At 36.6% G+C, this 22,903-nt stretch overlaps 1 protein-coding gene, 1 non-coding gene and 2 pseudogenes across 2 annotated transcripts; 1 reads left to right on the forward strand and 3 right to left on the reverse strand.

The window, feature by feature from the left end:
* Nucleotides 1-3,815: 3,815 nt before the first annotated feature.
* On the forward strand, nt 3,816-8,083 carry LOC141249585 (uncharacterized; annotated as a pseudogene).
* Nucleotides 8,084-9,209: 1,126 nt separating this feature from the next.
* LOC141249586 (uncharacterized) lies at nt 9,210-11,609 on the reverse strand. Its single transcript, XM_073669695.1, has 10 exons — nt 11,400-11,609; nt 11,085-11,283; nt 10,926-10,989; nt 10,775-10,838; nt 10,600-10,680; nt 10,423-10,509; nt 9,876-10,033; nt 9,725-9,773; nt 9,522-9,646; nt 9,210-9,432 (listed from the first exon to the last, which is right to left on the reverse strand). Exons 1-10 carry the CDS (start codon nt 11,607-11,609, stop codon nt 9,210-9,212), a joined length of 1,260 nt encoding a protein of 419 aa, XP_073525796.1.
* Nucleotides 11,610-19,640: 8,031 nt separating this feature from the next.
* Nucleotides 19,641-21,127, reverse strand: LOC141249587 (uncharacterized; annotated as a pseudogene).
* TRNAE-UUC (transfer RNA glutamic acid (anticodon UUC)) lies at nt 20,107-20,178 on the reverse strand. Its single transcript has one exon. It is a non-coding gene; the product is annotated as a tRNA-Glu (tRNA).
* Nucleotides 21,128-22,903: the final 1,776 nt, after the last annotated feature.

Here is a 22,903-nt window from a genome sequence, read left to right on the forward strand (position 1 = left end):
CAGAACAAAGATAACTTCACTGCAGATTTCAGCTTCTTTTTGAAAAACAATAACAACCATTTTATAATGTGATTTCTTTGGTATGAACTTTGGACAGCTAGAAACAATAAAATTTTCAACAGAATTAAAAATCATAACAACTCCCCTACTGATTTTGCTTACTTTCATTTCCAATCATGGGAGTCATCAAAGCTTTTTCACAATATTAAATCGAGATCTATTTCTAACACCAGTATTAAGAAGAGGAAAAATAATAAAGGATGGATTAGGCCTGATAATAGCTGGGTAAAAATAAACTTTGATGCTTCTTTTCGCCTTAATGGTCAGTACTATATATCTAACATAATGCGTAATCAAAATGGAAATATACTAGATATAAACAGGAAAGAAATCAAAGGCCAGTCGGTTTTACAAGCTAAGGCTTTAGCTGCTCTTGATGCAGTTTCCTCATTTCTGAAACTGACAACCCTAAGGTTATCTTTGAAGGAGATAACCTTTCCTTAATCAATGCCATCAGAGGCATCTGGAAGATTCCATGGAGCATTCTACCAATTGTTGAAGATATCAAGGCTTCTGCTCAGAGATTTCGAGAAGTCGAGTTCTTCCATTGCTTCAGAGAAAGTAATAATGCAGAGGACATCTTATCTAGTCATACGGCGGATGATTTAGATTTATTAGACATTAAAAATAATGTATTGCCACTTGTAATACCTGATTCTGAGATCAGGACTTTGAGAGTTAGATTGTGTAGTTCACAATCTCCTCTCAATAGTTTTCTTAGATGCCTGGTTAGCATTATCAAGTGTGATAGTGCTGGACTGCCTTCTGGTTAGAAGGAGTCCCAATATTGGCCTTGTATCAAAAAAAAAGATCTATTTCTTATTATGTCTCGCCAGTCTACTCTTTAAACACATTTCCTTTCTCCCTCCCAAAAATGATTAAAAATTATTTTTAGTAGAAAACATGTCTATCTTTTAAATAGTAAATTAGAGGTATTCATGCATCACACACCAGTGAAGTAAATATCCACTTACAGAAGCCAACAACTTCTTTTTTTCTCCACTATTTTTCTGCCTTTTATTAATAATATTTTCCTTTCATGAATTTGAACACGTGATGAGGTTTATTATACTGTGTTGTAATGGATTTGTGTCATTTTTTGGTGTAAACTCAAGGGTGTGACCCTACTAATGAGGATAGAGTAAATAACAGTGTGTCCGGGTGTATAAATAGACTAGTACCTAGGATTTCCAAACTATACAAAAACCATCATAATACAGCAACAAAGAAGCAAGCAAGACAAGCTACAATGTCAAACCATACAATGAGGTAAACAAACAAACCATAGTGTGTCCGGGCATGGCCTAGCCCTCGAATGCTTCATGCTAAGTCCTTCTTGTTGAGCTTCAAAGTTTCCTCGCATTCACTGGTGACTCGACAAGAGCTTTTTCACCGAGAACCACGTTCCTCCCCTCTACCTTCGCTTCCTTTTTGCTTTGGATTTGAGCTTGATCTTCACGGTGGAAGGGTACTCCTCCTCACTGAACTCATCTCTTCCATCCCATGCAGAACTGACCGATCCATCATCTCCACCTCATCCTTACAATCTGAATCACTCGCAATAGGGCTCTCTTGTGTTGCACTATCACCCTCATAAGGAAGCTTGTCTGATGATGAAAAGGTATCATCCTCACCAAGTGTTTCACTCACGTTCCCACTCTCACTTTGTGCTTCACTCGAATCATGTTGCGTAGGAGAGTTGTCCTTCATGTCCGTGATGGCCAAATCCTTTGGAGCACAGTTGATGGAGGCAATCAGAAGAAGTGAAATCTTCATGTCATTGGCAAACAAGGAACCACCCACACCATCTGGTCCATCCCCGCTCATAGCATTGCCCTTCAAGTCCTTGGAACTCTTCTTTTCCTTGATGCTAATGGCATCCTTCTTCTTCTTGAACGGGCAACCATCATCCCCATGTCGAAATGAGCAACACCTCTTCCAATAGTTGGGTTCATTCTCTACAAGGAAAGAGAATAGAAGAGAATCTCCATCATCAAAGTCTAACGTAACTTCCCCCTTTATAGGTGTTGTGAAGTTGATCTCCACCAAAACTCGAGCGTATGAGTCTCACTTCATACTATCAGTCACAAGATCCATGAAAAGCGGCTTTCCCACACGAGAGGCAATTCGCCAAGCATCTCCGGGGTCCAAAAGATCGCGGACTTTCCAAAGATGCGAACTCAAAGAGGGATGGTGGCGATGTTACAACGATTGAATGAGAAATTAACCATGCTTGAGAATCATTGGCCTACCATCAAGGAAATATGGACCGCCCTTAAGCACCTTGTCTTGATCTTCCTTTGACTCGAATTGAAAGATTAGTCATCTTCATTTCACACGATAACGAGACTTGACATCCCAAGCCTTCATCATTTTATTGATCAAGAAATGGCCTAGATGATAGCGAACATATTGGTCAAGAAGAGACCACCCCCACACGGATTGTTTTGAGAGACCATTGGTGACCTTGATAGCAACACGGGGTGAAGTCAAGGCGTGTAGACGAGCATGTCATCGAGACCCGAGTTCATGAATATCTTCTATGATTTCTTGGGCCATGCATTAGGTTTAGGATCATCAGCGTCGGCTTCATTAGCATAAAAAATAAATTATTAGGTAGACCATAAATTAGTACAAATTATTTTTATTTTTGATGATAGACACAATGAGAAAATCAACAAATTCATCAATATTATCGTCTGGAAAAGAATTAGAGGTCTTTTTCAGTGAGAATACCTAAAATAGTACTAGTTAAACCAAAAATCAGTAGAAAAATTTTATATTCGAGGGCAGACAACACAAGAAAATCATCGTTCATCTTAAATTTTTAAATTATCGAATCAAATCTATTAAAATAATATATTTTTAAAAAGATTATTCCCGGCATAGCCTGAAATTTTTTTTAGTTATTTATATTAAAAATACCTATAATATTATTAGGTAGACCACAGATTTGTAAAAACTATTCATTTTTTTAGACAAATACAATAAGAAAAATGAACAATTTTATCACTTGAAAAAAAAATTAGAGGTCTCTTTTTTAGTAAAATACCTACAACATTATTCGTAAAAAAGAAACCAGTGGGGACGTAGCACCACTCGTCCTCGCATAGATCCACCCTGCCTATCACCTCTGATAATCTTTTTGTTGCTACTTATTATCCATGCAAATCATCTCCAAAATGTGTAAGAGGTTTTAGAGCAATGTTTGTTGTTGTTGTTTAGATATCAGTTCACATGTAGCATTTTCTTTTTCTATCTGATATCACAATCCCACTCAGGAACAGCTAAAGTATCAATCAATAGATTTTTACTTTGATGTCAGTATTAATTCTTTGCGTTGCAGATGTGCCTCAAAATTGCTTAATTAGCAAATTAAGCAGATGATGAGATTCCTAAAAAACAATCTCATGATGGCAGCAGTTCTAGTTCCGAATCTATGAAGAAAATGTCCATATTTAGCAAATTTGTAAGTCTAGCCCTCATCGAGGGAGGTTCTGGTGCGTACAGGTCATATCGTGCGTACGTGCGTATATGAACATCTCTGTGTAATTTAATGAACCTCCATGTCTTATGTTTTGAACCACATATCTACTATGAACCTTCATTTCTGAAATTTTAGGTGGTTCAAAAAATAAGACACGAAGATTCATTAAATTTCAGGTTCAAAGTAGATATGCGGTTCAAAACATAAGACATGAAAGTTTATTAAATTACATAGAGAAGTTCATATACGCACATACGCACAAAATGGAATGTACGCATATGATCCTGTCCCAGCACTCATAACCAATACCTCTATTGCTAATTATGGTTCTAATTTGTCTTCTATACGGATACACTAGCTTGAAAAATAAACTGACTTGAGTGCTTGCTACCTATAGTCTTGTGTAAGCCAGGAGAATATGAGATCAATTGTTTTATGTTGCATATCTTTCTACACTGATAATGTTAATTAGCCGTTTGAACTTTGAACAAATGATTTCACAAGTACAAGCACGATGGAACCAGCTTAGATTGCATGAAGTATGTTTGATCTAATAATTGATTTCAGGTGTCAACATTGGGACATTGATCTTGTCCTATGTAGAATATTTAATTACGTTAAACTTTTCTAAAGGGTTGGTCAACAGAAATCATATAATCATTAATCTTAGTTAGAAATTGATCAATCTTGAACTTTAAAAAGAACTAAATAAAATATACGCCACCATATCCTATGAAAGAGATAAGTAGAATTATATGGATTGGTGTTTTCATGTTGTATAGCAAATTAGTCATCGTCATGTAAAAATTAGGCCGTAAGTTGCAAAAATTTCATAATCGATTTTTACTATCTAAATAACGAAAATGAAATTGTAATTTAGAACCTGGAATATTCATTTGTGAATCTCCAAAAAACCTCGAAAAACTCGAAATTTCTTTTTCTTGAAAAATTATACTTATGTTCACCAATTAATACTATATTTTCATGATTTGAATAGTAGGTTTTGCATAACAAGAGTTTCACAATATAAGATAAATTTTAGGAGAAACTTCCTCCACAACTCCACTTTATAAAAGTCATGTCTCTATAAACTTGACCATTAGAAGTCATGAATGTTATACCTACATTGCACCTAAATATCTAATTACAAGAAATCAAGTATAAAATAACACATATTGATTTTTGAGGGCTTTAGAGCATCCACAATGGTGATCTTTAAGAGATCCTAAATATAAAATACAAAGTAGAAAAATAAAGAGATTATGGGGATGTGTCATAAAAAGTAAGTCATCATTGCAAAAATTCTTATGTAGAGTTCTTCTTCAAGAACTAAATGCATGAATTTTTGTGAATATCTCTTACAATTCTCCTTACACGTGTTTTTATCTTTATTTACTTTAAACCTTAAGATCTTTCAAAGATCATCGTTGTCGATGCTCTTAGTATCGGTATTTCTCAAATGACATATTCTGAACCAATAAGAAGTGCTAAACTTCGTCAGTAAGTGATCAAGTAATACCAACTCCACCCACCAATGGTGGCACATGCATGCACATTCAATGGTTTTAATGAGTTGCTTATACAGTAATATAGACAAAGTACTAAAGTAGTGATAGTAGGTATTAGGTGGTTGCAAGTTCGCAATTCTTTCTTCACCAACCTCAATTTTCCTACAGATCACCAATAAAAGATCATTCCAAACACTTGGTTTTTTCTGTCCTTAGTTTCTTGTTTTGTAGGTTTTATCAATATGGTCAAGACCAGCACTAGTATCACTCTGGTGTTGGTAGTGGTGGTTGTGGCGGCGGCTTGGGTGTTTGCAATCAACCCAGCCTTCGCCGCCCTTAACCTGTGGGCCCACGGAGGGCCGCCTGTGACGGGGCCCAGGATAAAGCTAAGGGATGGGAGGCACTTGGCCTACAAGGAGACCGGGGTCCCCAAGGGATAAGGCGCGATTCAAAATCGTGTTTGTTCATGGTTTCGACTCGTGTAGGCATGATAATGTCCTCACCTCCGTTCTTCCTCCGGTAATGATCCTATTAAACGAACAAAATTTTCAAGATTCATGTTTCTTGCCTTGTGTTTGTTTTTTTATAACATAAGTAATCGTGTTGGTGGGCATGATGAAAGAACCCTAAGGAACAGTTTTCATTAATTTAGATAGTTGTTTTGTTTTTTTATATATCATAAAATGATAAAAGATCAAATCCTTGGTGTTTTGATCATATGGCACATGAGAAGTAGTGTAGTTTCTTAGTTATATGTAAATCAAAAAAATGTGATACTCCATTTTCTAGGGGTGTTCATGAGGTTTGGTTGAATCACATGAAACTGAAACTTTTCTTATTAGGTTCCCTTTTCGAGCAGTTTTGGATTTGGGTTCGGTTAGACCGATTGTTTTAAATAAAATTGAAATATTCTCCTTCCGAATACAAATACTTGTTATTTGATAAAATTTCATAGAAATTAAGATAAAATAAAATTTTCCTAAAAAACCCTACTAAAGTGTCACTTGAAACGTAATAAACAATGTCTAGAAAAATAAAATAACTTTAATATAATTAATTTCATAGAGATAAATATGGTAAAATAAAAAGAAAAAAAAATTGATAAAATGACATATATGTATATGTGTATTTATATCCAGATGGAATACTTACTTTTACTAGTTCGGTTTGCTAGTATCCGGTTCAGATGTTTTTTTTTAGTTGGAGTTATTCAATTTCGTCATTTTTGTGTGCTTGGTTCTAGTCAGTTGTTCTTATTTGTCCCACTTACATTCAATTATAATAATCTATATTCACATATTCACTTCGGTTCTCGATCCTGACAATCCAAAGTTTGGTTTTATTCGGTATGGTATATTTCTGACCGATGAACAACCCAACTATTTTAATGAACAAAAGTCAATATCTATTCCAAATTCATTTCTTGAGAGGTTCTGTCTAGTATGACCTATGCTAATCTAGTACCATGTCTCAGGATTTCCCTTAACAACTCTAAATTTTTACCAGGGAGTTGCAGAGAGCTAGGAGTAAGTGTAATCTCGTTCGATAGACCAGGCTATGGAGAAAGCGATCCACATCCAGAAAGAACAGGGAAAAGCCTCAGTTTAGACATTGAAGAGCTTGCAGACCAGTTAGACCTTGGTCATAGATTCTACCTTGTAGGCTTTTCCTTAGGCGGCCAAACTGTTTGGAGTGCGCTCAAATACATTCCTCACAGGTAACCTTCATTCATCTTCCTTAAACTCTTAGAACAAGTAGTAATTGATATTTGTATTTGTGTGCAGGCCAGCGGAGCTGCGCTCTTGGCTCCGGTGGTCAATTACTGGTGGACTGGTTTTTCCTGTTGACTTAGTGAATGAAGCTTTTGATCAACAACTGAGACAAGACCAATGGATGCAGAGGATTGCACACTATACTCCAAGGCTGACTTACTGGTGGAACACTCAGAAGCTTTTCCCGGCTTCTAGTGTTGCCGCTAAGAAGGCTGATAAGCTTAACCGTCAAGATCTCGAGCTCTTACCCAAGCTCATTCCCTTGTCACTACCACACAAGGTAAAGCCAATACTAACAAGACAGAATTCTTCCTGTGAAACACGTTCATGTAAGTGAACCCTATGCAGATACAAGTAGTGCTGGCCCCGGTTCATGAAATGCCAGTTTCCAGTTCATAAACCCCCAGATTGTTGAACCTTAACATAGCCGGTGGCCGGTTCACCAGGCCGGTTCTCAACCGGTTTCCGGTTTTTCTCCCGGTTCCGGTTCAGAACCTTGAACACTGAGTTTTCAAGTACTTATGTTAAAATTTTAAATTAATTTTAAAATCTTAAGTACTTACTCGAAATATATAATTTAAAACTTTTAAAATTTTAAGCACTTAGTTAAGAATCTAAATAAATCACTAATTCGAAGGCGGTTGATTAATCTTCATGGAACCTCCAGTTTAAAGGCTTAGGGTAATAATGAACCTAGCCCTAAACCATGGTATTAATCGGTTTCAAGGTTTAGGGTCAGTTTCGTGCCAGGCTGTTGAGCCACCGGTTCGTACCGTGCCGTCCAACGGTTTACATTCATTTTGACCAGCAGTAGATACAAGCAAAAATGATTGGACATGTCATATGTGTGAATGTACATTGATTTCTATTCAAATGGGCGATATTCTCACACTAATAATCATTCTTTCTAGAATCAAGTTCTTTCTCTTATTGATGCCACTACTTGGGTTGTATGGTTCCAGACACAGGTGAGGCAACAAGGAGAGTACGAGTCGATTCACCGTGACATTATGATAGGATTTGGGAAGTGGGAATTCAGTCCGTTGGATCTTGACAACCCTTTGAATGGAAGCGAAGTTCATTTATGGCAAGGAGATGAAGATGGGCTTGTACCTGTAGCTCTGCAACGTTACATTGCCCAGACTCTTCCATGGATTCATTATCATGAGGTACCAGGAGGAGGACACTTGTTTGGCTATGCTGATGGAATGGCTGAAGCTTTCCTTAGAGCACTTCTTATTGGTCACAAAGAGTAAGATCCATTTCAAGATGCTGAAATATGATTTCCTTCATCATATGTTTGACCTAGTTTTGAAGTTGAGGGATGATTCCTTGGACACCGAGTTGTATATGACAGTAAAGGAATGATTCCTTCGGAATGGGGTTTCTGATAGAATAACACTTATAGCTATATTAGCGTTGGTCATGGTTTTCGAACCGCCGGTTCAAGGTTTAGTTGAATGTTGAACTTTAACCTAAATCTTAACAAGCTGGTTCACTGGGTTGGTTCCGGTTTCATGTTAGTTTTGATTCCGTGTCGGTTCTGATCTTGGGTAGTTCCCAACAATTTCCCTCCGGTTTTAAACTTTTTATCCCGGTTTCGGTTCAGAATCTTGAATTTTTAAGTACTTATTTTAATTTTAAATTATTTTTATAAAAAAAAAACTTAAGCACTAAGTCGAAATAAATAATTTTAAAATTTTGACTTTGTATATACATATTAAAATTTATACTTAGTTTAGAAACTTTAAACACTTAGTTAAGAATCTAAATAAACCGTCAGTTCGGAGCTGATTAACCATCACGAAACCTCTTGTTCAAACCTTATTCATGAACATGGACTTAAGCAGTAATTCGAAATAATTAATTTTAAAAAAAAATGACTTTATATATACATATTAAAATTTTATACTTAGTTTAAAAACTCTAAACACTTAATTAAAGAATCTAAAAAACACACCAGTTCAGAGCCCATTAACCTTCGCAAAGGATATTCATGAACATGTCATGTACCTTGATTTCATCTGGTTTCAAGGTTTAAGGCCGGTTCTGTCTCAAGCCATCGAACCATCAGTTCATGGCAGGGCCGGTTTTGGGTCAGTTCACACGGTTCAGGTTTAGTTTGGCCAACACCAAGATATATTGCTTGGTATGATTGACCTGTAAAACCAAATCCGTAACCCAATTCTACAGTATTGATAATAAAAACATCAAAGAAAGTAAACAATATACTGTGATCTTATTAAGGTTGATTTTGATTATCCAAGGGGATAAGAGTTCTAAATAACAGAACCACACATTCATTGTGCAGTAAAACTCACAGAATATTCAAAAGCACAAGCAATAAAACAAGAGATGAATTTAGTAACGACAGACAGAGGGTCAATTGGGCAACCCAGTTTGGGTGTTAAGAAGAGATTGAGTTTCATCAGATAGCAAAACTGGACCTTTTCCAGGTCTTGTACAGATGAAATAAGAAACATCTCCTGAGCATTTCTTGAAGTCTGAACTGTCTTTCATTTCAGGTGGAGAGCTCAAAGAATCAATGTCATTTTTATTGTTAATCCCTGCATCTTCTAGGATCTTTTTGTCACCAAGGATGTAACTGTAAAGATGAGATGATAAAATTGTAAATGAACTGAGCTTCTATATTTTGATAATTCGGTTAACCAGAAAACCCATAGACAATAATACCTGTTGAGATCAACACCATTGCTGGGAGGGAAGAAGAAAAGTAGCCGTTGCAGAAGATGTGTAGCGACTTTTCTGTTACGTGCAATTAGAACTGCGTTTGGCCCAGCATCAAAAGTATACGCTACCTGCCATTTTTAATAGCTATTGGTACAGCAACACAGCTTCACCATAATAAGTGCACCAAACAAACCCTAAGTTCATACCTGAGGTGTTCCTTCAGCACGATTCCACTTCTCAACGAGGCTAATGATCCTGATATTCAATTAGTTTTGTTAAGAATGTCATCTATTTGAAAAAATCAGCTGGATGAATTATAAGAAAAAAGTTAAATCCCAAAGGTTAATAAGAACTTGCCTATGGGATGTATCATTCATGTAGAATATTGGTGGGTAAGTATCCATGCAGACCGCGTGGAACTGATTGCTGTCTGCACAAGTCAGATTAGCAAAACTAGGAAAGTCGCGATTTTTTATGGCTTCTTCCATCTCTCTTATGCGTTTCGGTACGATTTTCTGTGATATTCCATAAATGAACATTTAATCAAATGGATATAAATGACACAGAATCAGGTTCCAAACCCCGATATCCAAATAATTAACAGAGTATTAAAGTATGAACGCAGAGTATGAATTTGTAACCTACTAAAAAAAGAAGGAAACAAAGAAATTTTGAGTTATTTACATAATTGTCACCGCATCACTTTTCATCACTTTTTTTGTATTTTTGTAGGTTCACAAGTTCATGCTGTATGTTCATAATTTATTACTCTATGTTGGATAGCAAGGTTTGGCTGTGAAATTTTCGCATTTTAAGGTCTAATTTCAGCAGAAACTTCCTCAAATGACATATAGCTCAACTGCTAATTCATAATGTATGTAGGTGAAGAAGTTTACAAATTTACCTCTGCTCTATGCTTCAGAAGCAAACTTGTTTGGACACTATCGCGCATCCCACTTGTACTACTTGTTTCTTTCTGCCTTGAGCTCACCTAGTATCACCATATTTTAATGAATAAGATAATTCAATCAATTTACTAACGATAACTCAAAAGTTGTTTGAATTTTACAAGGAATTATACCACTGCAATCAAAATAACCAGTTCATCCCAGTGATTTTCATCTGCAAGTTGGACTGCCATGCTGTCACTTCCATCATCGTTCTATTCTCAGTACAATACGAAGAGCTAATTAACCTTACGAGAATAAGTTTTTTCAGCTCTGGAGATGAAAGAAATAAGATAAATTATTACTTACACTTCCCATTTCCCATTTGACAAATCCACCAAACAAACTTCTACAAGCACTGCCAGATCCTTGCCTGTTCATACATTTAAAACATATGCACTATAGATTTACACTAAGATTTGAGTTTTTCAACACCTAATTAAGCTATAAGTTTCAATACCTAGCTATTGCAGATAGCAGTCCATGATCTTCTTCCACATTCATGAGCTTAGCAAGCGCAAACACTGCAAATCATATCAGAACTCAAATTTAAATGCTAAATTGCTAGGGTTTGTTTGGTTCCTCTGCAGAAAAATGAAGCTATAGTTTGTTAACTTACCAAGGCAAGCCAAACCAGCCGCAGATGATGCCAAACCGGCGGCAGTAGGGAAGTTGTTGTATGAAGCAATGTGCACATGTAAATTTTCCCAATCTTTTTTTGATATTTTTACTCCCTTTTGTTCATCTTCAACCTCATTAGCACGACTACGAATTTCTCTTAGACAACTCTGGAATCTACCACTGGAAAGGGAAATCTCCTACACTAACCAAGAAGTACGAGAATCAGGAGAAATTGGTCCAGAAAATCCAAAAGCATCGTAAAACCCAAAATCCCCCCTGAAAATCAGGAGAAAAAGGTTCAGAAAGTACATACTTTGCCATTGAGCCAAATCCGATCCTGGTCAAAAGAGGGGCTAACGGCGACGGTAGTGGTGGTACATAGATGGCTGGGATCAAGAGTGACGCTGATACTGTCATTCACCGGCAAAATTAGGGTTTCGTCTCGCTTACCCCAATACTTAATCACAGCGATGTTGGTCGGCGTCTGAGCCGTTATCAATCTTACCCACTTCTTCTCCGCCATTTTTGTACTTGAATTAGAAAATTGGATTGGCGAAGTTGAAGATGAAGATGCGGCCTTTTATATATGTTGTTCAAATCTAATCACATCGTTGTCGTCGTTTCCGGTTGGCTAAATCAGTCTTTCAGAGGATGCTAATGGGACCCACATTAGCATCAATGACTTACCTTTCAGATCTGATCAGCAATCCAGCATCCCCCATAATATACAGAGAATATAAGATAATTTCTGCAATTGGAGGATTCGTATGAGATTTCATTTACAAAGCTTGTTTCTTGTTAAAACATACATCCACCACCAATCACGCACAACGTGTTAGAAAATGAGTTTTGCATGTATAAATAATTTCAAGTATTTATTTCACAAATTAGATGTTATGTAAACTACTGACATTCAAGTTTATTACTAGCTCTTGTTTTTGGCTAGAAGTCAAGATTAGTAGCCTAAGCTCAAATGAAGTGTTATTGTGTTCTACTTCGAGTCTTTCTACTGTCGTCAGTCAAATTGAGAGTTCCAAGTTATTAAGCAGTAGCAGATTTACAGCATTTTCATTATAAAATCCAGGAGAACGATGACTTCCTTTGGTCAAATTACGGGTGCGCAGCCTTTAAAATTCAGGTCATCATCATCCCTGTACTGTATTCCATTAGTATTGATCAAATCAGTCATCAGAAAGAAATACGGAGTAATGTTGTATTCAGAAGAAATTGGTACGAAAAGGATACCGGGAACATCGGTTTTGAAACGAGGAAGATGTTAAGTGTAAGCGTATTAAACCAGAACAAGTAACTTGTGCAGATTGATTTACATACTAAGTATCCCACAACACTTTTTATTAATTGTCGCACCCTCGCTCATCATGAATATATAGGATGTCATTCGTCATGATTGAAATGGAAGTGTCCCGTCACAATTGAAGTAAATTCACTCGCCATGATTTCTTAGGCGCGCCTCGTCACGATTGACTCCCTCCCCACTAGGGTTTAAAATCATCCGCGGGTGATCATTTCACCCGTCACCCGACCCGAGTTTCACGAATGAAAACCCGAAATAAACGGATGATAAGTGAAACAGATGATGGGTGAACGGATGGTGGATCGGATGTGGATGATGGAAGATCACCTACCACCCACCATCCGCCACCCACCCATCACCCTCCACCCGTCAACCGTTTTTTTATATATATAAATATATATTAATGTATTACTTATATTAATTTTTAGAACATTTTAAAGCCAAAACTAGGGTTTTATGTTCTTTGTATGAAGTGTGAGTCAAGTTACAAGGAAGAAGACAACGGGATGGAAGAGTTGCCCGATTTTTAGTCCTTGTTTATGTAATATTTTTTACATTTTCGACATCATGTAATGTTTTGAAGTGTTAAAAATACGAATTGTCTCGTGTATTTTTGGATTGTGAATTTGTAAATGATTTTAAATTATGTATATGTAGTTGACAAAAATAAAAAAATGAAAATTAGGTGGGTAAATGGGTGCAACCGTTTCACCGTGGGTGAAGGGTGGACGGATGATGGATGATACTTTAAACGGGTGATGGGTGGGTTGGATGATGAAATAAAATAGGTGGGTGGATGATGGAAGTGGTATTCTCCACCCGACCCATTTTAAACCCTACTCCCCACTCGTGCGAGGCACTGTTTTGGCTTATAAAAGCCAAAAACCGGCCCAAAACCCTCATAACCTCAATACCCCGCCTCCAAACTCCTCTCTTTCATTTTACATATCTCCGCATCCATATCCTCGTGCTTGAATTGATCCCGGTGCTCGTGACGCATCTCGATTACTTGTTCTTCGCTCGTAAACCTCTTAATTGAAGTCTAATATGGTTAGTAACTAATTTTCTTTCATTATTTATGTTGTTTGATGAATCTTTAGATCTATAACTAGTTACGTATAATTGTTGAAAGATATGATAGTTATTTAGGTAAAATTATGTGATATATTTGCATTCTATGGTTGAAATTTTGGAAGATTTGAGTTGTATTAGTGGTTTAGTAGATCTTAGGTTGAAAATTCACACAATTATGAAATTGGTAGTTGAAATTGTAGTTTTCAAGGTTGAATTAGTAGAAAAGGATTGAAAAAATTGTTTTAGGCTTGAAAATGTGTGTTGGTAGTTGGATTTGGCAGTGTTAGAGTCTTGGAAGCCATCCCAACCAGAGAAAAGATGGTTCTAGTTGGCTTCATGGATCGTGACGAGTTCTCCCCGCATTCCTTCTCTCTTAAAGTTCTGATTTTTGTTGTAGATTTGTTTGATGCTTGTGACATTTTCTGGGCTCGACAACATCGCCATTACATACCTTGGCTTTACATGAACTTTATACATCTCTGTCATCATTTTCAACTCTTGTTTAGTGGGATAGACAGCATATGCATTCCCATGTAGGTTATCGCTAATTACGTGGTTGTGGGTTCCCTTCCGGACAACAATATTCCATCGGTTTACCGGCTCTTCGAAAACTTGAATCATGAAAGGGGAATCACACTGTCTCACTCTAGATCTTACCTTCTCACTTGGGGACTTGCTAGGTGTGCTCTTCTTTCTTATCTGACATGCTAACCACATTATATGCCTTCTTCCCTTACAACCTCTATCTACCATATATTTCACAAGGGTAAAGTTAAGTTTCTCGTCTTCCCCCTTGCCCACTCGATAATGTCATCTCCATTTTCGAAAATATCATTTGTGACAAAGAACAGACTATAGTCCGCCGATGTCACAAGAGCTGGTGTAGCACAATTTTTTGAACTTCGGGAGTGTGTACAGGGGTGGTCATCCCCACATTTGTGAACCGTGACTATCATTTAGTTGCATGGATGTAGCTGCATCTGAAGTAGCATGAGATGGTTTATTTGCCTGAAACTGTGCTTAGGGGGACTATATTCTTCATCCGTGAATATGCCAAGACTAAATATGAGAATTGGCCAATCTAATGGATCCTCTAGAGGTTTGCTTGGAATGGTAGTGTACTCCGAAAATGGTTGTTGTTGATTGAGCCCATCCCAACACAGATGAGACCGGTATCTGATCTAGGCTTTCATATGAGTCAAGAACGTATGATTTTCCATAAAATTGATTTCTAATATTGTACGAGGTTTATGATGATTAAGTCTCTAGTGCTATCTAGATAGTATAAAAGATAGACACTTTAAGCATCTAAATACGTAAACATACTACATATAATGTTTGAAGTACAACATGAACTATATTCTTATACCTTCATTGTGTGTCAAGTTAGAACTATAATAACATATTTCCATTCCAACTACAACATCAATCTTTCTTCTTGTAAAATATAATGCAACATAAATCATACATATCATTATCATAATAACTAATTATTTGAATTAAAACTAACATGTTTTACCAAATAATGCAACATAAACATACATGTTACTACGACATCAAACTTATCTAGTGAAAATTTAACATGATGCTTGTTGGAACTATAAACTATTAGATATGACTTCAAACTAACCTGATTGTAATAATCCTGAGATAAATTTCCTTCATTCTGGTAGAATCCATTTGGATCAACACCATGTACCCTTTGGTCTTCATGATGATGCTGATTTGAATCATCATCCTCTTCATCTTCTACCCTTTTAATTGACATTTTCTTGAACTTTGATAGGAAAAACTTCTTCATTTTTTCTTGGACAAAGATGAGAAGGAAGAGCTATGGAAGGGTGTATAAGTAGGAGAAGAAAGGAATGAATGTAATGTTGAATGATCATGGTGAAGAAAGGATGTATAAATAGGGGAAGAAGGAGTAAATATGTGGTTGTAGAAGTGGCCAAACTAAGAGATTCCGGTATGTGCTATGCAGTTCCTAGCCATTGTTACATCAGTATGGGATTGATAAGACACCCTAATTCTTAATCTGTAGTATAGACTTTGGCTCGTGAAAATTGAGTTACTTATCACTCGTGACAAGTGAACCAATGTCATTTGTGATGAGCAAGTTGTTGAGCTTTTTTAACACTAACATGCCCTAGCCTAACAAAGTTACAATGGCCCAACTAAGTACATTTCAACAAAGCAGTCAGATTTTTCCTACATGGGCCAACTTTTACCTAAATAGAATAAACTGGGTCCAAAAACTCAAAAGATAACATATCACAAACAACAAACAAACTTTCCATTTAGATAGAAAACGTTGAATGATACATAGGACCAATATAAACTAAATAAGGTTATACGCAATACATAAAAAAAAACAATAACTAGAACACAACACAACAATAGAAGACTGATGTTCGCCATGTAATTGCCAAATGTGACGTTCAACCCATAAAGTTGGCAGGGATTCAAACTAGGAGCTCAATCATGTTGGAATGCATTGGACGATCCCTGAATTTCTCAAATTCCGGGAGACAAGTTGTTGTCCACCATTCATCATCAATATGATGGTGTGAACCAGGATAATCCCTTATAAACCTTGTCCATTCAACATACATTTGTTTCAACATGTCAAACCTTAACCTCAACACCCCTGGGATTTTCCCCATTCCAGTTGCCTCGTTCCACTGTTCTGATATAACATCCCAGTCTAGCTCCGTGCATCCGGAATTTGTTAGAATATAGTAAAGAGTATAAACAAGCACATCATCATCTTGATGATGATTGAAGTCATATGTTGATTCACTTTCCTGTTTGCAGAAGATGATTTTGTTAATGTTGTAGTTTATAAAGATTCTTAGTAATCAACATATACTAAAATTTTACCTCAGTTTCAGGAACACCAAAGACTTCCTACGCAATGGTTGACGTCGCCCATGTTAGAATTGGACGCATGTTGCTCCCATCGCAGTTGGCAGTAAAGTAATGGTGGTAAATCGTACCATCACGATACCTAAAAGACATCCTAACAAAAATCATCACACTCCAAAATGAACAGAAAATTGATGTGTTTTGGGATGAGTTTGCTCTTCCATAACTAGTGTATTTATAGTTGATGTTGGAGGAAGAGAAGGGTTACAGCTACATTACAGCTCACATGCAATTTTTCATATCTCTTTCATGAAGAGAGGAGACAAAGGCTCGGGTCTTAAGCTACAAAGTCTGATGAAAGAGTGCACTGTAAGGCCACATCTGTGACAGCTACACTATACTACTAATCAATTGCATTTCAGAATCCAAGGATAAGTTGATGAGATTCTTCACAATAGGGCCTAGATATAAGCCCATTTGCCAGATTGGACATTGTTGGCCGAGTGTGGGTTCAATGGGCTTCGTTGTGCTTCATTTTGGGCTTTTCTTTGTTTATTGTTAAATGTTGTTGTTTATATTTAATTCTTATCTATGTTTTCATTTTTAAGTTGTTAATGGTTATGTTGATTGTGCAAGAGTTCTAGTAATGCACTAAATTTCATAATCACTTACCATTAAACTAAATAGGGATCACAATATCAAAGCAATTAATGCTACAAGATTTCTTAATAATAAATTGTTCAAATAGCATTATATTCATTCTAAATAAGGCGATTTTTCTTTCGATATCTCTCCAAGGACAAATCATGAGTTAGGAATTTTAAGACGCCTTACGTCTCTAACCGCTCTAACTTTATCCAAATATTTGATGTCTTTTTTAGCCTTAAAATTAAACCTCATAAGACCTTCATTCTGCTCACTTAACGCATTTTTCTCTTTCCGCATTTCATCAATAACCTCTTGTGCTCGCTGACTGAATGGTGGATAGATCTATTCTATATAATTGCAACCTCCTTCGTTATTTGGTTTCTTCACATCATATGTGCCGAATTCTGGACACCCCCAAAACCTTCTACCAAAGATTCAGCGGCCCTCCACGGTTAGTTGAACTAAAGGAAAACCACAATAATATACTTTACTCTTTGTGACTGATGAGGATGATGAAGAAGTCATCTACTATCACTGAGAGGGTTGTGGAATATGCCTTGTGGGTGTAGAAAACATTTCCTAACAAAGACTCTTTTATAGGAGTAAATGTGCTTGTGCAAGATAGTTGTATATGTGATGTATCCAGCTTCAATCCATTGTGGGTGTAAACCAGCTGTAACCGACTGTGAATTTCAGTATACAATTGTGAATTTCAGAAATCACATGGAGGCTTGCATAATATATATAGAAAACAAGTATCATATCAATAGACAAAACAAGTGACATACAAAATATCATTGGGTTCATGATTTTATGTACTATATTATGTCACAACATCTCAATTAGGTCGTTACAACCATTAACAATCAATACAAACCATTTCATCCACTTATACAACGTTTTCATCCCGTCGAACGCACTTACAATCCTATAAAACCAAACATCATGATTTTATATCATTTTCTTGTCAAGCATATCATAACAAGGCATAAATAACCATTACAAACCAATAAAAATACTTACTAACCCCTAAAACACCTCTTTAATTCACTAAAACAACGTTTTATCCTGTCAAACACACTTTCAACCCCATTAAGCCTAACATCACGATTTTAAGTGATTTTCTTGTCAAAAATATCAGAAAAAGGCATAAATAACCAGTTAGAATCAATAAAAATACTTACGAACCCCTCAAACACCCTCTATCATAAATTAGCCCCCCACATCTCGAGCTGACCACAACTAATCCATCACAAACCGTTGGGGACAAAGTCATCATGAGCAGAACTCCTCCACTCGTCACGAATGTAACCTATTCCATTAGTCATGAGCATGCCATATATGGCTCGTCACGAATGACATTGTGATGGTTAGCAAAAAAAATCAGTGCGACACTTAGCCAACCCGTCAAAATAAGCAAGAAGTTCTTCAGCATTGATTACGGAACCGTATAAGTCAAATTCTGATTCCGATTCCATCCCAAATTAACTACTTCCTCCAGATACAAATACATGTTTTTAGACAAAATTTCACCCAAATTAAAATAAAATTTTATTTCCCGAAATAACCCTGGTGAAATGTCATTGAAAATGTAAAAAGCAATGTCTAGAGAAATAAAATAAATGTAATAATCATAGGGGTAATGTGGTAAAAATAGGAAAAAGTTGGTAAAATGACATGTATTTGTATCCAACAAAATAATTCTAAAATAACATGTATAAGTATCCAGAGGGAGTATTTCATTTCATTCTCATTCAAATCCTTGTCATCCCCTCCTTTCCTTTTTCTTGAATCTGCAGATTCGTAGCCGGTGAGAGCATGGAAACTTCAGTTCGTGACAACATCGGCGGATTAATCGTGATCATTCTTTAAAGGTAGGTAATGAGAGAAAAGAGCCCCAAGCAGATAAGAGAGGGAAAATTGATTCCAGTCGCCAAATGAAGGCTATGACCATTGCAGACGGCGCCGTTTGGGCATTTTTCTGAACTGCAGGAGTATCAGGTCTATTTGGGGAACTCTTTAATTTTACGAGGCTATCGGCTATATAACTCGCCAAAGGTAAACTGGTAGTGGTCATTTGCGGGACTCGAATGACAACCTCTTATCAGTTTTGACCCTTTAAGATAGACCTGGTGAAAATCGACCCAACCTGGCCCGCTAACCCGACATGTTTCTAGGTCATATAAACATGAAACTTGTTTTTGTTCCCAAATCTACGTAAAAAAAGAGTTGGGTGAATTGAACCCTCTCGGTCAAATGATAAGAACATTCATTAAATTAATTTAAAATATTTTTTGTTTAATATTTTTATTAAAAGTTAATATTTTAACTTCTTTTAAAATATTGCTAAGTGGGAAAAAAATTGTCTAATAAGACCCGTTGACCTAACCCGACATACCATCAAAACTTGCAAGACCCGAAACGATGTAACCCGATATTTCTTTTACCCGAACTCCATCTGTCCGACCCAATTGCCACATCTAGTCTAAGAGATAGGGATGATAACCGGAAGGGTTCAGGGAAGTGAGGGTGCTCCTCGTCCCCACCCCCTCACGAAATCAATCCCATCATCTCCGTCCCCAACTAAGATTGGATGTTGACAGAGATTCATTTATCATACATATAAATTATAACTTATATATATAAATTCGATTAAGGTCTAAGATATAAAAAAAACTATTTTATACATACCATCTTTGAATATGATTATGTAAAATTTCAAAAAAGTATTATTTTGCAGCGATCCTTGTAAGTTTTGCCATCTAATGTAGGGACGAGATTGGTTAAAACCAAGGTTGTGTAAAAGACCGAGGACCGGAAAACCGGATCGAAAGTTTCCAAAGTATTTTGAATCCTAGTCTGGATCGGTCTAACCGACTTTTCTAAAAAAAAGTTTTTTATTAGTGTATTGTGTTATTATATAATGATATTTATCACCTTATTAATAGTATCTTCTCAACAATGATCGAAATAAGTAACAAAAGGTAGGTAATAAGATCAATAAAATATACTTAAAAATAATAAAAATAACTCATATTTACGAAAATTTAGAAATAGAAAAATAAATTATCTGGTCCAAAGATCAAACCCGGTCTTAAAACAAAGTGGAAAAAAAAAATTCCATTGCCGGGAATTGAACCCGGGTCTCCTGGGTGAAAGCCAGATATCCTAACCACTGGACGACAATGGAATTTGATGACATTTTACAGTATATTGCAATAGAAACGTGAATTAAACAATAAAGTAAACGAATTCAATTTTATTTCAACCACCACAACAAAACATTCTTAAATTACAGATATGTTGCTATAGAATCGACGGAATTGGAATTAGTAAGATCAGAAATATTGCATTCCTGGAGTGTATCCAAGTTCAGTACCTTAATATCTGATCCTTGTTTTGGGCAATGTTTATGAATCATTGCCTTTGTTTATGTGCCCAACACCACCATCCCACTTCTCCGGATGCTATTTTTGAACAAATTAGAGAGATAAGTATAAATAAGCATGAGGACATTTTAATGATAAATTGTGCTAGAAGATTGACCTGGCTCAGAACATAATGGACCTTGAACTGATCCGGATGCTGTCGAGAAAATCCATCTAGCTCTTCCTACAATTTGCCAATTCTGATCTCAGGAACACATTGAATTTCACTATAAGCTAGCAAGAAATTTGCTTCCCCTTTTAAACTAATCACCTTCAATAGGATATCATTAATGTTACATTGGCATAGATAAGATGAACTTTTCTGGTCTTGTCTTTTGGGTTCTCCAGGCTGGCCCTCGTCACCTAATCACAGTATGTCATGCATTATAAAGTTAAACCCTTTGGTTTCAACTTACAAACAGTTAACTTACTTAAGACCTGTAACATTTATTATTTACTACGACTAAGACAAGGTGAAGACAAGAACCTTAAACTGAACATGGGTACATCTAGATTGGCCAGGCCTGTGCTTAAACCGTCCTCACAGATTATAAATGCGAACCATTTTATTGCTTTTACTGTGCTGAAACTATAATGAATATATAGAACGATCATACATAAATATATACATACAATAGTTCCCTTTACAACCAAGTAATCACCAACGCGAATCTTCCTGAAGTGGTATGACATTCTTCCAGCCGGGTACATCTAATATTCAATGATCAAAATCAAGATAGTATGATGAAGAAGAAGAAGTGATATTTTACCTTTACAACAAACAACACAAAAAATGATCTCTAGTTAGAATTTGTTTTCAAGATATATTTGCTGATTATAGTAGTTCGATACTTTCGTTAGCAGTTTAAGTTTCTAGGCAAGTAAAGTTGGAATGATTAGGTTTACATGTTGAACTTTAAGGAGAAGTAACACCAAAGAACTGTTTGGTTTTGCACTTGTGAACATGGTAACAGTTGGGAACGAACTTAGACTATTTTAATGTAAATGTTTGTCAATTAAATCATAATAATTATGGACACTAACCTGCATCTGACATGCTGACCAACAAGGAGGCCTAAAACAGAATTAGGAGTAAGAAGTGCAAATCTGAACTTAGCTGTGTTATGATTTAACTGGGCTTTTGTTAAGGCAGAAGTGTGAGGATGAGATAGGAAGACTAGTCTATTTTTCATAGGAACAATTAAACTCACCAATCCAATCGTAGGAGCTTCCGAGAAGAAAAAGCACCACACAGAGGAATGGAAGAACAAAGAGAGAGTATAGATCGGGAAATGATTGATGTATTGAATGAATATGCTAGCTTTACAATTCAGTTTTTATATATCAATTACAATTCCCTCACAAAACGTTACATGCATAATACACATCAACCTAACGGTATTGACGTCATCATTAGCTGTATCAAATCCCCCCCTCCTCGGAAGACCTTGACCTCAAGGTCGAAAATCGGGGTACTTAGACTGAATGTCAAACATGTACTCCCACGTGGCTTCTTCCAACGGTTCATTAGTCCACTTAACCAAGATTTGAGTGAATGCGCGACCCTGGCGTTGAACCATCCACCGCTCAATTACAGCCTCTGGAACGTGCGCAAAATTGTCGGGCAAAGTGGTGGGCAGTTGATTGGGTTCAAGAGAGGCACCCACATGCTCTTTCAGCTGTGAGACATGGAATGTAGAATGGATTTTAGAACCATGTGGAAGGTCAAGTTTGTAAGCTACTTTCCGCATGTATCAGTGATGCGAAATGGTCCAAAGTATTTACGAGCAAGCTTATTGCCGGTGCGATTCGCCACACTTTGTTCGCAATATGGTTGTAGCTTCACAAATACATAGTCACCAATGTGAAAGGTTCTATCATTGTGTCGGTGATTAGTTGTCTGTTGCGTTCTATTCTGTGCTCGCAATAGATGAAGCTTCAATAGTTGAATCATATTTTCCCTATCATATAGACTCCGGGCAACAACCTCAACCTTGCTTTCACCAGGTAAATAAGGAAGATGAATAGGTGGGGATTGACCATAAAAAAATTCAAAAGGTGTGAATTGTGATAGGTCGTGTTATACCAATATTCAGCTAACGGAAACCATTGATTCCATAGCTTGAGGCGATCACTACACATACAACGAAGGTAAGTCTCCAAACAACGATTCACCACCTCAATTTAGCCATCAGTTTGTGGGTGGTAAGCCGTGGACAGGTTCAATTGGACTCCCTAGAGTGTGAACAACTCACAACAGAATTCACTCAAGAAAACAATATCACGGTTACTTGTAATGGAACTAGGAAAACCGTGCAATTTAAACACATTATCAAGGTAATGTTGAGCGACTGTAGCAGTTGTGTAAGGGTGGCGGATGGCCATAAATGAGCAGCCTTGATCATACAATCCACCACCACAAAAATGGCAGTGTTCCCGAAGGAATTACACAAACCTTTGATAAATTCCACGGTGATATCAATCCAT

This window comes from Phyllobates terribilis, unplaced genomic scaffold (assembly GCF_046119375.1).
Source record: "Phyllobates terribilis strain yellow unplaced genomic scaffold, ASM4611937v1 Scaffold_4787__1_contigs__length_57179, whole genome shotgun sequence".
Taxonomy (NCBI): Eukaryota; Metazoa; Chordata; class Amphibia; order Anura; family Dendrobatidae; genus Phyllobates; species Phyllobates terribilis.